General features: G+C 50.0%; 1 protein-coding gene across 1 annotated transcript in view; it reads left to right on the forward strand.

Annotated features, from left to right (window-relative positions):
- Nucleotides 1–16,825, forward strand: part of LOC118396067 (E3 ubiquitin-protein ligase HERC2-like) — a 270,532-nt gene that overhangs the window by 199,736 nt on the left and 53,971 nt on the right. Inside the window, 5 exon segments of the mRNA XM_052525726.1 lie at nucleotides 5,199–5,357; nucleotides 6,053–6,297; nucleotides 6,431–6,586; nucleotides 9,867–10,181; nucleotides 10,618–10,832. Of these exon segments, the coding sequence (XP_052381686.1) occupies nucleotides 5,199–5,357; nucleotides 6,053–6,297; nucleotides 6,431–6,586; nucleotides 9,867–10,181; nucleotides 10,618–10,832 (1,090 nt within the window).

Genomic DNA, 16,825 nt, shown 5'->3' on the forward strand with positions numbered 1-16,825 from the left:
ATCATGCCTGCTGCTGGTATGACCCACACACTGTCTACCCTATCATGCCTGCTGCTGGTATGACCCACACACTGTCTACCCTATCATGCCTGCTGCTGGTATGACCCACACACTGTCTACCCTATCATGCCTGCTGCTGGTATGACCCACACACTGTCTACCCTATCATGCCTGCTGCTGGTATGACCAAGACACTGTCTACCCTATCATGCCTGCTGCTGGTATGACCCACACACTGCCTCTGCTGGTATGACCCTATCATGCCTGCTGCTGGTATGACCCACACACTGTCTACCCTATCATGCCTGCTGCTGGTATGACCCACACACTGTCTACCCTATCATGCCTGCTGCTGGTATGACCCACACACTGTCTACCCTATCATGCCCGCTGCTGGTATGACCCACACACTGTCTACCCTATCATGCCTGCTGCTGGTATGACCCACACACTGTCTACCCTATCATGCCTGCTGCTGGTATGACCCACACACTGTCTACCCTATCATGCCTGCTGCTGGTATGAGCCAAACACTGTCTACCCTATCATGCCTGCTGCTGGTATGACCCACACACTGTCTACCCTATCATGCCTGCTGCTGGTATGACCCACACACTGTCTACCCTATCATGCCTGCTGCTGGTATGAGCCATACACTGTCTACCCTATCATGCCTGCTGCTGGTATGACCCACACACTGTCTACCCTATCATGCCTGCTGCTGGTATGACCCACACACTGTCTACCCTATCATGCCTGCTGCTGGTATGAGCCATACACTGTCTACCCTATCATGCCTGCTGCTGGTATGAGCCACACACTGTCTACCCTATCATGCCTGCTGCTGGTATGACCCACACACTGTCTACCCTATCATGCCTGCTGCTGGTATGACCCACACACTGTCTACCCTATCATGCCTGCTGCTGGTATGACCCACACACTGTCTACCCTATCATGCCCGCTGCTGGTATGACCCACACACTGTCTACCCTATCATGCCTGCTGCTGGTATGACCCATACACTGTCTACCCTATCATGCCTGCTGCTGGTATGACCCACACACTGTCTACCCTATCATGCCTGCTGCTGGTATGACCCACACACTGTCTACCCTATCATGCCTGCTGCTGGTATGACCCACACACTGTCTACCCTATCATGCCTGCTGCTTTTATGACCCACACACTGTCTACCCTATAATGCCTGCTGCTGGTATGACCCACACACTGTCTACCCTATCATGCCTGCTGCTGGTATGAGCCAAACACTGTCTACCCTATCATGCCTGCTGCTGGTATGAGCCAAACACTGTCTACCCTATCATGCCTGCTGCTGGTATGACCCACACACTGTCTACCCTATCATGCCTGCTGCTGGTATGACCCACACACTGTCTACCCTATCATGCCTGCTGCTGGTATGACCCATACACTGTCTACCCTATCATGCCTGCTGCTGGTATGACCCACACACTGCCTCCCACCACACACACTGCCTCCCATCACACACACTGCCTCCCACCACACTGCCTCCCACCACACACACTGCCTCCCATCACACACACTGCCTCCCACCACACTGCCTCCTACCACACACACTGCCTCCCACCACACTGCCTCCCACCACACACACTGCCTCCCACCACACACACTGCCTCCCACCACACACTGCCTCCCACCACACACACTGCCTCCCACCACACACACTGCCTCCCACCACACACACTGCCTCCCACCACACACACTGCCTCCCACCACACTGCCTCCCCCCCACACTGCCTCCCACCACACTGCCTCCCACCACACTGCCTCCCCACCACACTGCCTCCCCACCACACTGCCTCCCCACCACACTGCCTCCCACCACACTGCCTCCCCCTCCCCACCACACTGCCTCCCACCACACTGCCTCCCCACCACACTGCCTCCCACCACACTGCCTCCCACCACACTGCCTCCCCACCACACTGCCTCCCACCACACTGCCTCCCACCACACTGCCTCCCACCACACTGCCTCCCACCACACTGCCTCCCCACCACACTGCCTCCCCACCACACTGCCTCCCCACCACACTGCCTCCCCACCACACTGCCTCCCCACCACACTGCCTCCCCACCACACTGCCTCCCCACCACACTGCCTCCCCACCACTGCCTCCCCACCACACTGCCTCCCACACTGCCTCCCCACCACACTGCCTCCCACCACACTGCCTCCCACCACACTGCCTCCCACCACACTGCCTCCCCACCACACTGCCTCCCCACCACACTGCCTCCCACCACACTGACTCCCCACCACACTGCCTCCCACCACACTGCCTCCCCACCACACTGCCTCCCACCACACACACTGCCTCCCACCACACACTGCCTCCCACCACACACTGCCTCCCACACTGCCTCCCACCACACACACTGCCTCCCACCACACACACTGCCTCCCACCACACTGCCTCCCCACCACACACACTGCCTCCTACCACACTGCCTCCCCACCACACTGCCCCCCCACCACACTGCCTCCCCACCACACTGCCTCCCCACCACACTGCCTCCCCACCACACTGCCTCCCCACCACACTGCCTCCCACCACACTGCCTCCCACCACACACACTGCCTCCCCACCACACACACTGCCTCCCCACCACACACACTGCCTCCCCACCACACACACTGCCTCCTACCACACTGCCTCCCCACCACACTGCCTCCCCACCACACTGCCTCCCCACCACACTGCCTCCCACCACACACACTGCCTCCTACCACACTGCCTCCCACCACACTGCCTCCCCACCACACTGCCTCTCCCCACCACACTGCCTCCCCACCACACTGCCTCCCACCACACTGCCTCCCACCACACTGCCTCCCACCACACTGCCTCCCACCACACTGCCTCCCCACCACACACACACTGCCTCCCACCACACTGCCTCCCACCACACACACTGCCTCCCACCACACACACTGCCTCCCACCACACTGCCTCCCCACCACACACACTGCCTCCTACCACACTGCCTCCCACCACACTGCCTCCCCACCACACTGCCTCCCCACCACACTGCCTCCCCACCACACTGCCTCCCACCACACTGCCTCCCACCACACTGCCTCCCCACCACACACACTGCCTCCCACCACACTGCCTCCCCACCACACTGCCTCCCCACCACACTGCCTCCCCACCACACTGCCTCCCCACCACACTGCCTCCCCACCACACTGCCTCCCCACCACACACACTGCCTCCTACCACACTGCCTCCCCACCACACTGCCTCCCCACCACACTGCCTCCCCACCACACTGCCTCCCCACCACACTGCCTCCCCACCACACTGCCTCCCACCACACTGCCTCCCACCACACTGCCTCCCACCACACTGCCTCCCCACCACACACACTGCCTCCCCACCACACACACTGCCTCCCACCACACTGCCTCCCACCACACTGCCTCCCCAACCACACACTGCCTCCCACCACACTGCCTCCCACCACACACACTGCCTCCCACCACACACACTGCCTCCCACCACACACACCGCCTCCCCACCACACACACTGCCTCCTACCACACTGCCTCCCACCACACTGCCTCCCACCACACTGCCTCCCCACCACACACACTGCCTCCCACCACACTGCCTCCCCACCACACTGCCTCCCCACCACACTGCCTCCCACCACACTGCCTCCCCACCACACTGCCTCCCACCACACTGCCTCCCCACCACACACACTGCCTCCCCCACCACACACACTGCCTCCTACCACACTGCCTCCCCACCACACTGCCTCCCCACCACACTGCCTCCCACCACACTGCCTCCCCACCACACACACTGCCTCCTACCACACTGCCTCCCCACCACACTGCCTCCCCACCACACTGCCTCCCCACCACACTGCCTCCCCACCACACTGCCTCCCACCACACTGCCTCCCCCACCACACTGCCTCCCACCACACTGCCTCCCACCACACTGCCTCCCCACCACACTGCCTCCCACCACACTGCCTCCCCACCACACTGCCTCCCACCACACACACTGCCTCCCACCACACTGCCTCCCACCACACACCTCCTCCCACTGCCTCCCACCACACTGCCTCCCCACCACACACACCACTGCCTCCCCACCACACTGCCTCCCCCACCACACTGCCTCCCACCACACTGCCTCCCACCACACTGCCTCCCCACCACACTGCCTCCCCACCACACTGCCTCCCACCACACTGCCTCCCACCACACTGCCTCCCACCACACTGCCTCCCCACCACACACACTGCCTCCCCACCACACTGCCTCCTACCACACTGCCTCCCCCACACTGCCTCCCCACCACACTGCCTCCCCCACCACACTGCCTCCCCACCACACTGCCTCCCCACCACACTGCCTCCCCACCACACACACTGCCTCCTACCACACTGCCTCCCCACCACACTGCCTCCCCACCACACTGCCTCCCCACCACACTGCCTCCCACCACACTGCCTCCCACCACACTGCCTCCCACCACACTGCCTCCCACCACACTGCCTCCCACCACACTGCCTCCCCACCACACACACTGCCTCCCCACCACACACACTGCCTCCCACCACACTGCCTCCCACCACACTGCCTCCCCACCACACACACCTCCCACCACACTGCCTCCCACCACACACACACTGCCTCCCACCACACACACTGCCTCCCACCACACACACTGCCTCCCCACCACACACACTGCCTCCTACCACACTGCCTCCCACCACACTGCCTCCCACCACACTGCCTCCCACCACACACACTGCCTCCCACCACACTGCCTCCCCCACCACACTGCCTCCCCACCACACTGCCTCCCCACCACACTGCCTCCCCACCACACTGCCTCCCCACCACACACACTGCCTCCCCACCACACACACTGCCTCCCCACCACACTGCCTCCCCACCACACACACTGCCTCCCACCACACTGCCTCCCCACCACACTGCCTCCCCACCACACTGCCTCCCACCACACTGCCTCCCCACCACACTGCCTCCCCACCACACTGCCTCCCACCACACACACTGCCTCCCACCACACTGCCTCCCCACCACACACACTGCCTCCCACCACACTGATATAGTCTGTAGTTATTTGTTCATATACTGTATAACAGACTGTGTCTGTCCCCCAGGGCCCAAAGACCTCCTGTCTGACCGCTGCATTCTGTCCTGTCCCTCCATGGACCTGGTGACCTGCCTTCTGGACTTCAGGCTCAACTTGGCCTCCAACAGGCGTATCGTACCCCGCCTGGCGGCCTCCCTGGCTGCCTGCGCTCAGCTCAGTGCCCTGGGTACGAGGACCGCGTCAGTGTCATATAGGACCTGCCTCACCTCTATATCTCTAGCTGCGGCAGTACAGTCTAGCTGTGGCAGTACAGTCTAGCTGTGGCAGTACAGTCTAGCTGTGGCAGTACAGCCTAGCTGCGGCAGTACAGTCTAGCTGCGGCAGTACAGTCTAGCTGCGGCAGTACAGTCTAGCTGCGGCAGTACAGTCTAGCTGCGGCAGTACAGTCTAGCTGCGGCAGTACAGTCTAGCTGCGGCAGTACAGTCTAGCTGCGGCAGTACAGTCTAGCTGCGGCAGTACAGTCTAGCTGCGGCAGTACAGTCTAGCTGCGGCAGTACAGTCTAGCTGCGGCAGTACAGTCTAGCTGCGGCAGTACAGCCTAGCTGCGGCAGTACAGCCTAGCTGCGGCAGTACAGTCTAGCTGCAGCAGTACAGTCTAGCTGCAGCAGTACAGTCTAGCTGCTTCTCAGTGTTGTTAGGGGGAAGCTGTGGCAGTACAGTCTAGCTGCAGCAGTACAGTCTAGCTGCTTCTCAGTGTTGTTAGGGGGAAGCTGTGGCAGTACAGTCTGTCATTGTGTAGTTCTGACCCGGTCTCCTCTCTGTCGATGTGTAGTTCTGACCCGGTCTCCTCTCTGTCATTGTAAAGTTCTGACCCGGTCTCCTCTGTCGTTGTAAAGTTCTATGTATAATTTGTCTTGTAGCAGCAGGACATCGTATGTGGGCTCTGCAGAGGCTCCGTAAGCTGCTGACCACAGAGTACGGCCAGTCCATCAACATCACCAGGCTGCTTGGGGACAGTGAAGGAGAGTCTCGCTCCATGAGTTTTACAGGCAGTGCGCTGGCCGCCCTGGTGAAGGGTCTTCCCGAGGCTCTTCAGAGGCAGTATGAATACGAGGACCCCATCGTCAGGGGAGGAAAGCAGCTGCTGCACAGCCCCTTCTTCAAGGTAGGCTAACAGAACCTGTACCTGTACCTGTGCTCTCCCAGTGACAGCCGAGGAGAAGGAGTAACGAATGTGTGCCATTTATAGTTTCAGTTTGTCTTTGCGATTTTGAATCAGTCTGTTTGTTTGTTTTTAGGTGCTGGTGGCTCTAGCCTGCGACCTGGAGTTGGACACCCTACCCTGCTGTGCTGAGACCCATAAGTGGGCGTGGTTCCGCCGGTACTGTACTGCATCCAGAGTGGCTGTCGCTCTGGACAAGAGGACTCCTCAGCCACGCCCCTTCCTGGATGAGGTGGGTTGGGCAAGACAGGCCATCATTACTGTTAATATACAATATATATACAAAAGTATGTAGACACCCTTTCAAATGAGTGGATTCGGCTATTTCAGCCACACCCATTGCTGACAGGTGTATTTAAATCGAAAACACAGCCATGCGATCTCCATAGACAAACATTGGCAGTAGAACGGCCTTACTGAAAAGCTCAGTGACTTTCAACGTGGCACCGTCATAGGATACCACCTTTCCAACAAGTCAGTTCATCAAATTTCTGTCCTGCTAGAGCTGCCCAGTCAACTGCAAGTGGTGTTAATGTGAAGTAGAAATGTCTAGGAGCAACAACGGCTCAGCCACAAAGTGGTAGACCACACAAGCTCACAGAACTGGACCGGCGAGTCCTGAAGCTCGTAGAGCGGAATAATAGTCTGTCCTCGGTTGGGCTGAACCCATCTAGAACCTTTAATAATAGTCAGTCCTCGGTTGGGCTGAACCCATTTAGAACCTTTAATAATAGTCTGTCCTCGGTTGGGCTGAACCCATTTAGAACCTTTAATAATAGTCTGTCCTCGGTTGGGCTGAACCCATTTAGAACCTTTAATAATAGTCTGTCCTCGGTTGGGCTGAACCCATTTAGAACCTTTAATAGTAGTCTGTCCTCGGTTGGGCTGAACCCATTTAGAACCTTTAATAATAGTCTGTCCTCGGTTGGGCTGAACCCATTTAGAACCTTTAATAATAGTCTGTCCTCGGTTGGGCTGAACCCATTTAGAACCTTTAATAATAGTCTGTCCTCGGTTGGGCTGAACCCATGTAGAACCTTTAATAATAGTCTGTCCTCGGTTGGGCTGAACCCATTTAGAACCTTTAATAATAGTCTGTCCTCGGTTGGGCTGAACCCATTTAGAACCTTTAATAATAGTCTGTCCTCGGTTGGGCTGAACCCATCTAGAACCTTTAATAATAGTCTGTCCTCGGTTGGGCTGAACCCATCTAGAACCTTTAATAATAGTCTGTCCTCGGTTGGGCTGAACCCATGTAGAACCTTTAATAATAGTCTGTCCTCGGTTGGGCTGAACCCGTTTAGAACCTTTAATAATAGTCTGTCCTCGGTTGGGCTGAACCCGTTTAGAACCTTTAATAATAGTCTGTCCTCGGTTGGGCTGAACCCATGTAGAACCTTTAATAATAGTCTGTCCTCGGTTGGGCTGAACCCATTTAGAACCTTTAATAATAGTCTGTCCTCGGTTGGGCTGAACCCATTTAGAACCTTTAATAGTAGTCTGTCCTCGGTTGGGCTGAACCCATTTAGAACCTTTAATAATAGTCTGTCCTCAGTTGGGCTGAACCCATCTAGAACCTTTAATAATAGTCTGTCCTCGGTTGGGCTGAACCCATTTAGAACCTTTAATAATAGTCTGTCCTCGGTTGGGCTGAACCCATTTAGAACCTTTAATAGTAGTCTTTAGAACCTTTAATAATAGTCCTCGGTTGGGCTGAACCCATTTAGAACCTTTAATAATAGTCTGTCCTCGGTTGGGCTGAACCCATTTAGAACCTTTAATAATAGTCTATCCTCGGTTGGGCTGAACCCGTTTAGAACCTTTAATAATAGTCTGTCCTCGGTTGGGCTGAACCCGTTTAGAACCTTTAATAATAGTCTGTCCTCGGTTGGGCTGAACCCATTTAGAACCTTTAATAATAGTCTGTCCTCGGTTGGGCTGAACCCATTTAGAACCTTTAATAATAGTCTGTCCTCGGTTGGGCTGAACCCATCTAGAACCTTTAATAATAGTCTGTCCTCGGTTGGGCTGAACCCATTTAGAACCTTTAATAATAGTCTGTCCTCGGTTGGGCTGAACCCATTTAGAACCTTTAATAATAGTCTGTCCTCGGTTGGGCTGAACCCATTTAGAACCTTTAATAATAGTCTGTCCTCGGTTGGGCTGAACCCATTTAGAACCTTTAATAATAGTCTGTCCTCGGTTGGGCTGAACCCATTTAGAACCTTTAATAATAGTCTGTCCTCGGTTGGGCTGAACCCATTTAGAACCTTTAATAATAGTCTGTCCTCGGTTGGGCTGAACCCATTTAGAACCTTTAATAATAGTCTGTCCTCAGTTGGGCTGAACCCATTTAGAACCTTTAATAATAGTCTGTCCTCGGTTGGGCTGAACCCATTTAGAACCTTTAATAATAGTCTGTCCTCGGTTGGGCTGAACCCATTTAGAACCTTTAATAATAGTCTGTCCTCGGTTGGGCTGAACCCATTTAGAACCTTTAATAATAGTCTGTCCTCGGTTGGGCTGAACCCATTTAGAACCTTTAATAATAGTCTGTCCTCGGTTGGGCTGAACCCATTTAGAACCTTTAATAATAGTCTGTCCTCGGTTGGGCTGAACCCATTTAGAACCTTTAATAATAGTCTGTCCTCGGTTGGGCTGAACCCATTTAGAACCTTTAATAATAGTCTGTCCTCGGTTGGGCTGAACCCATTTAGAACCTTTAATAATAGTCTGTCCTCGGTTGGGCTGAACCCATTTAGAACCTTTAATAGTCTGTCCTCGGTTGGGCTGAACCCATTTAGAACCTAGTCTGTCCTCGGTTGGGCTGAACCCATTTAGAACCTTTAATAATAGTCTGTCCTCGGTTGGGCTGAACCCATTTAGAACCTTTAATAATAGTCTGTCCTCGGTTGGGCTGAACCCATTTAGAACCTTTAATAATAGTCTGTCCTCGGTTGGGCTGAACCCATTTAGAACCTTTAATAATAGTCTGTCTGGTTGGGCTGAACCCATTTAGAACCTTTAATAGTCTGTCCTCGGTTGGGCTGATTAGTCTGATCTGGGCTGAACCCATTTAGAACCTTTATTACTGAACCCATTAATAATAGTCTGTCCTCTCTGAACCCATTTAGAACCTTTAATAATAGTCTTATCTGGACATTATCTCTAACCGCTCTGATCTGGACATTATCTCTAACCGCTCTGATCTGGACATTATCTCTAACCACTCTGCCCCTCTGATCTGGACATTATCTCTAACCGCTCTGATCTGGACATTATCTCTAACCGCTCTGATCTGGACATTATCTCTAACCACTCTGCCCCTCTGATCTGGACATTATCTCTAACCACTCTGATCTGGACATTATCTCTAACCACTCTGATCTGGACATTATCTCTAACCGCTCTGATCTGGACATTATCTCTAACCGCTCTGATCTGGACATTATCTCTAACCACTCTGCCCCTCTGATCTGGACATTATCTCTAACCGCTCTGCCCCTCTGTAGGTGACGAAGAAGATCCGTGAGTTGATGGCTGACTGTGAGGTGATGAATGTCCTTCACGAGAGCCATGACCTGTTTAAGAGAGAGCAGGACGAGCAGCTTGTCCAATGGATGAACAGGAGACCCGACGACTGGACGCTGTCTGCAGGAGGCTCCGGGACCATCTACGGCTGGGGTCACAACCACCGGGGTCAGCTAGGGGGCATTGAGGGGGCAAAGGTCAAGGTCCCCACCCCCACAGAGGCCCTGGCGACTCTGAGACCTGTTCAGCTGATAGGAGGGGAGCAAACCCTGTTCGCTGTCACTGCTGATGGAAAGGTAAAGACCAGTAGAGACCAGTAATGGTTATTTCAGCTGATAGGAGGAGCAAACCCTGTTCGCTGTCACTGACCGAAAGGTAAAGACCGGTAGAGGCCTGGTGGGGTCCTGGTAGAGGCCTGGTAGAGTCCTGGTGGGGTCCTGGTAGAGTCCTGGTGGGGTCCTGGTAGAGTCCTGGTGGGGTCCTGGTGGGGTCCTGGTAGAGGCCTGGTGGGGTTCTGGTAGGGTCCTGGTGGTGTCCTGGTAGAGGCCTGGTGGGGTCCTGGTAGAGGCCTGGTGGGGTCCTGGTGGGGTCCTGGTAGAGGCCTGGTGGGATTCTGGTAGAGGCCTGGTGGGGTTCTGGTAGAGTCCTGGTGGGGTCCTGGTGTAGGCCTGGTAGAGGCCTGGTGGGGTCCTGGTAGGCTACGGTATGTGACTGTTGTCTGTCTTCCTCCAGTTGTATGCTACAGGGTACGGTGCGGGGGGCCGGCTGGGTATTGGAGGAACAGAGTCCGTGTCCACCCCCACTCTGCTGGAGTCCATCCAGCATGTGTTCATCAGGAAGGTGGCGGTGAACAGCGGAGGGAAACACTGTCTAGCCCTGTCCTCTGAGGGAGAGGTCTACTCCTGGGGAGAGGCTGAGGACGGAAAACTGGGACACGGCAACAGGAGGTAAGGATGGGCAGAACGTATATACACTATACTATATACACATTATACACACTAAACTATACACACTATACTATATACACACTATACTATATACACTATACTATATACACTATACTATATACACTATACTATATACACTATACTATATACACTATACTATATACACTATACTATACACACTATACTATATACATACTATATACACTATACTATATACACACTATACACACTATACTATATACACTATACTATATACACACTATACACACTAAACTATATACACTATACTATATACACACTATACTATATATACACACTATACACACTATACACACTATACTATATACACTATACTATATACACTATACACACTATACTATACACACTATACTATATACACTATACTATATACACACTATATACACTATACTATATACACACTATACAATATACACTATACTATATATACACTATACACACTATACTATATACACACTATACTATATACACACTATACTATATACACTATACTATATACACTATACTATATACACTATACTATATACACTATACTATATACACTATACTATATACACTATACTATACACACTATACTATATACATACTATATACACTATACTATATACACACTATACACACTATACTATATACACTATACTATATACACACTATACACACTAAACTATATACACTATACTATATACACACTATACTATATATACACACTATACACACTATACACACTATACTATATACACTATACACACTATACTATACACACTATACTATATACACTATACTATATACACACTATATACACTATACTATATACACATTATACACACTATACTATATACACTATACTATATACACTATACTATATACACACTATACACACTAAACTATACACACTATACTATATACACTATACTATATACACACTATATTCACTATACTATACACACTATACTATATACACACTATATACACTATACTATATACACACTATACTATATACACTATACTATATACACTATACTATATACACACTATACTATATACACTATACTATATACACTATACTATATACACATTATACACACTAAACTATACACACTATACTATATACACTATACTATATACACATTATACACACTATATACACTATACTATACACACTATACTATATACATACTATATACACTATACTATATACACACTATACAATATACACTATACTATATATATACTATATACACACTATACTATATACACACTATACAACATACACTATACTCTATACACACTATATACACTATACTATATACACTATACTATATACACTATACTATATACACACTATACACACTATACTATATACACACTATACTATATACACACTATACACACTATACTATATAAACACTATACTATATACACACTATACTATATATACACTATACTATATACACTATATACACACTATACTATATACACTATACTATATACACACTATACTATATATACTATATACACATTATACACACTATACTATACACACTATACTATATACACACTATACTATATACACTATATTATATACACACTATACTATACTATACACTATACTATATATACACTATACTATATACACTATACTATATATACACTATACTATATACACACTATACACACTATACTATATACACACCATACACACTATACTATATACACTATACTATATACACACTATACTATATACACTATACTATATACACTATACACACTATACTATATACACTATACTATGTACACACTATACTACATACACTATGTACACTAAACACAATATACGCTATATACACTACACTATGTACACTATACATATTGTTCTATACACACTACTATATACACTATACTATATACACTATACACACTATACTAGACACACTGTACTATATACAATATATACACTATACTATATACACTATATATACAATATACACACTATATACACTATACTATATACACTATACTATATACACACGATACTATATATACACACTATACTATATACACTATACTATAAACACTATACACACTGTACTATATATATATATGCTATATATACACTATACTATATACACTATACTATATACAATATACACAATACTACATACACTATGTGCACTACACACAATATACGCTATATACACTATACTATATACACTATACTATATACACTATACTACACACACTGTACTATATACAATATATACACTATACTATATACACTATATATACAATACACACTATACTATATACACACGATACTATATATACACACTATACTATATACACTATACTATATACACTATACACACTGTACTATATATATATGCTATATATACACTATACTATATACACTATACTATATATACACTATATACAATATACACACTCTATATACACAATACTACATACACTATGTGCACTACACACAATATACGCTATATACACTATACTTTATACACTATACTATATACACTATACACACTACAATACATACACACTATACTATATACACTATACTATATACACTGTACTATATACAATATACACACTATACTATATACCCTATATACACACTACTATACACTATACTATGCACACTATACTATATACACAATACACACTATACTGTATGCACTATACACACTACTATATACACTATATATACAATATAAACACTATACTATATACACTATACTACATACACTACACACTATGTACACTATACACACTATATAAACACTACTATGTACACTATACTATACACACTGTACTATATAAACACTATACTATGTACACTATACTATACAGACTGTACTATATACACTGCTATGTATACTATACTATATTCTCTATACACATTATACACACTATGCTATACACACTATCCTATATACACTCTACTATACACACTATGGACACTTTACACAATATGCTATGTACACTGTACACACTATACTATACTCACGGAACTCACTATATATCAAATAAAAATGTATTTATATAGCCCTTTTTGCATCAGTAGATGTCACAGAGCTATACAGAAACCCAGCCTAAAAGCCCAAACAGCAAGCAATGCAGATGGTTGCTAGGAAAAACTCCCGAGAAAGGCAGGAACCTGGAGAGGAACCAGGCTCTGAGGGGTGGCCAGTCCTCTTCTGGCTGTGCTGGGGGGAGAGGAACCAGGCTCTGAGGGGTGGCCAGTCCTCTTCTGGCTGTGCTGTGGGGAGAGGAACCAGGCTCTGAGGGGGTGGCCAGTCCTCTTCTGGCTGTGCTGGGGGGAGAGGAACCAGGCTCTGAGGGGGTGGCCAGTCCTCTTCTGGCTGTGCTGGGGGAGAGGAACCAGGCTCTGAGGGGTGGCCAGTCCTCTTCTGGCTGTGCTGGGGGAGAGGAACCAGGCTCTGAGGGGTGGCCAGTCCTCTTCTGGCTGTGCTGGGGGAGAGGAACCAGGCTCTGAGGGGTGGCCAGTCCTCTTCTGGCTGTGCTGGGGGAGAGGAACCAGGCTCTGAGGGGTGGCCAGTCCTCTTCTGGCTGTGCTGGGGGAGAGGAACCAGGCTCTGAGGGGTGGCCAGTCCTCTTCTGGCTGTGCTGGGGGAGAGGAACCAGGCTCTGAGGGGGTGGCCAGTCCTCTTCTGGCTGTGCTGGGGGAGAGGAACCAGGCTCTGAGGGGTGGCCAGTCCTCTTCTGGCTGTGCTGGGGGGGAGAGGAACCAGGCTCTGAGGGGTGGCCAGTCCTCTTCTGGCTGTGCTGGGGGGAGAGGAACCAGGCTCTGAGGGGTGACCAGTCCTCTTCTGGCTGTGCTGGGGGGAGAGGAACCAGGCTCTGAGGGGTGGCCAGTCCTCTTCTGGCTGTGCTGGGGGGAGAGCAACCAGGCTCTGAGGGGTGGCCAGTCCTCTTCTGGCTGTGCTGGGGGAGAGGAACCAGGCTCTGAGGGGTGGCCAGTCCTCTTCTGGCTGTGCTGGGGGGAGAGGAACCAGGCTCTGAGGGGTGGCCAGTCCTCTTCTGGCTGTGCTGGGGGGAGAGGAACCAGGCTCTGAGGGGGTGACCAGTCCTCTTCTGGCTGTGCTGGGGGAGAGGAACCAGGCTCTGAGGGGGTGGCCAGTCCTCTTCTGGCTGTGCTGGGGGAGAGGAACCAGGCTCTGAGGGGTGGCCAGTCCTCTTCTGGCTGTGCTGGGGGGAGAGGAACCAGGCTCTGAGGGGGTGACCAGTCCTCTTCTGGCTGTGCTGGTGGAGATTATAACAGTACATGGCCAGATCGTTCTTCAAGATGTTCAAACGTTCATAGATGACCAACAGAGTTAAATAATGATCACAGTGGTTGTATGTACAGTGCCTTCGGAAAGTATTCAGACCCCTTTTCCACATTGTTACGTAACAGCCTTATTCTAATATGGATTACATTAATGTTCTTCCTCATCAATCTACACTCAATACCCCATAATGATGAAGCGAAAACAGGTTTTTAGAAATGTTATCAAATTTTTTTTTTTTTTTTTTTAAATACTACTTATAAGTAATCAGACCCTGCTATGAGACTTGAAAACTGAGCTCAGGTGCATCCTGTTTCCATTGATCATCCTTGAGATGTTTCTACAACTTGATTGGACACCACCTGTGGTAAATTCAATTGATTGGACATGATTTGGAAAGGCACACACCTGTCTATATAACAGCCCACAGTTGACAGTGCATGTCAGAGGAAAAACCAAGCCATGAGGTCGAAGGAATTGTCCGTAGAGCTCCGAGACAGGATTGTGTCGAGGGACAGATCTGGGGAAGGGTACCAAAACATTTCTGCAGCATTGAAGTTCCCCAAGAACACAGGGGCCTCCATCATTCTTAAATGGAAGAAGTTTGAAACCAGTGTATTAGGCTGTACCACACAGCAGGATCCTATAAGCTGTGCTGCAGTATGATTAAACGTTTAAAGGAGGAACCACTGTTTATCCCGTGTATATAGCATACCACCCTGCATACCACCCTGCATACCACCCTGCATACCACCCTGCATACCACTGCTGGCTTGGCTCTGAAGCTAAGCAGGGTTGGTCCTGGTCAGCAGCATACCACCCTGCATACCACCCTGCATACCACCCAGCATACCACCCTGCATACCACCCTGCATACCACCCAGCATACCACTGCTGGCTTGGCTCTGAAGCTAAGCAGGGTTGGTCCTGGTCGGCAGCATACCACCCTGCATACCACTGCTGGCTTGGCTCTGAAGCTAAGCAGGGTTGGTCCTGGTCGGCAGCATACCACCCTGCATACCACTGCTGGCTTGGCTCTGAAGCTAACCAGGGTTGGTCCTGGTCGGCAGCATACCACCCTGCATACCACTGCTGGCTTGGCTCTGAAGCTAAGCAGGGTTGGTCCTGGTCGGCAGCATACCACCCTGCATACCACTGCTGGCTTGGCTCTGAAGCTAAGCAGGGTTGGTCCTGGTCGGCAGCATACCACCCTGCATACCACTGCTGGCTTGGCTCTGAAGCTAAGCAGGGTTGGTCCTGGTCGGCAGCATACCACCCTGCATACCACTGCTGGCTTGGCTCTGAAGCTAAGCAGGGTTGGTCCTGGTCAGCAGCATACCACCCTGCATACCACTGCTGGCTTGGCTCTGAAGCTAAGCTGGGTTGGTCCTGGTCAGCAGCATACCACCCTGCATACCGCCCTGCATACCACTGCTGGCTTGGCTCTGAAGCTAAGCTGGGTTGGTCCTGGTCAGCAGCATACCACCCTGCATACCACTGCTGGCTTGGCTCTGAAGCTAAGCAGGGTTGGTCCTGGTCGGCAGCATACCACCCTGCATACCACTGCTGGCTTGGCTCTGAAGCTAAGCAGGGTTGGTCCTGGTCAGCAGCATACCACCCTGCATACCACTGCTGGCTTGCTTCTGAAGC

Source organism: Oncorhynchus keta, chromosome 1 (genome assembly GCF_023373465.1).
Source record: "Oncorhynchus keta strain PuntledgeMale-10-30-2019 chromosome 1, Oket_V2, whole genome shotgun sequence".
Taxonomy (NCBI): domain Eukaryota; kingdom Metazoa; phylum Chordata; class Actinopteri; order Salmoniformes; family Salmonidae; genus Oncorhynchus; species Oncorhynchus keta.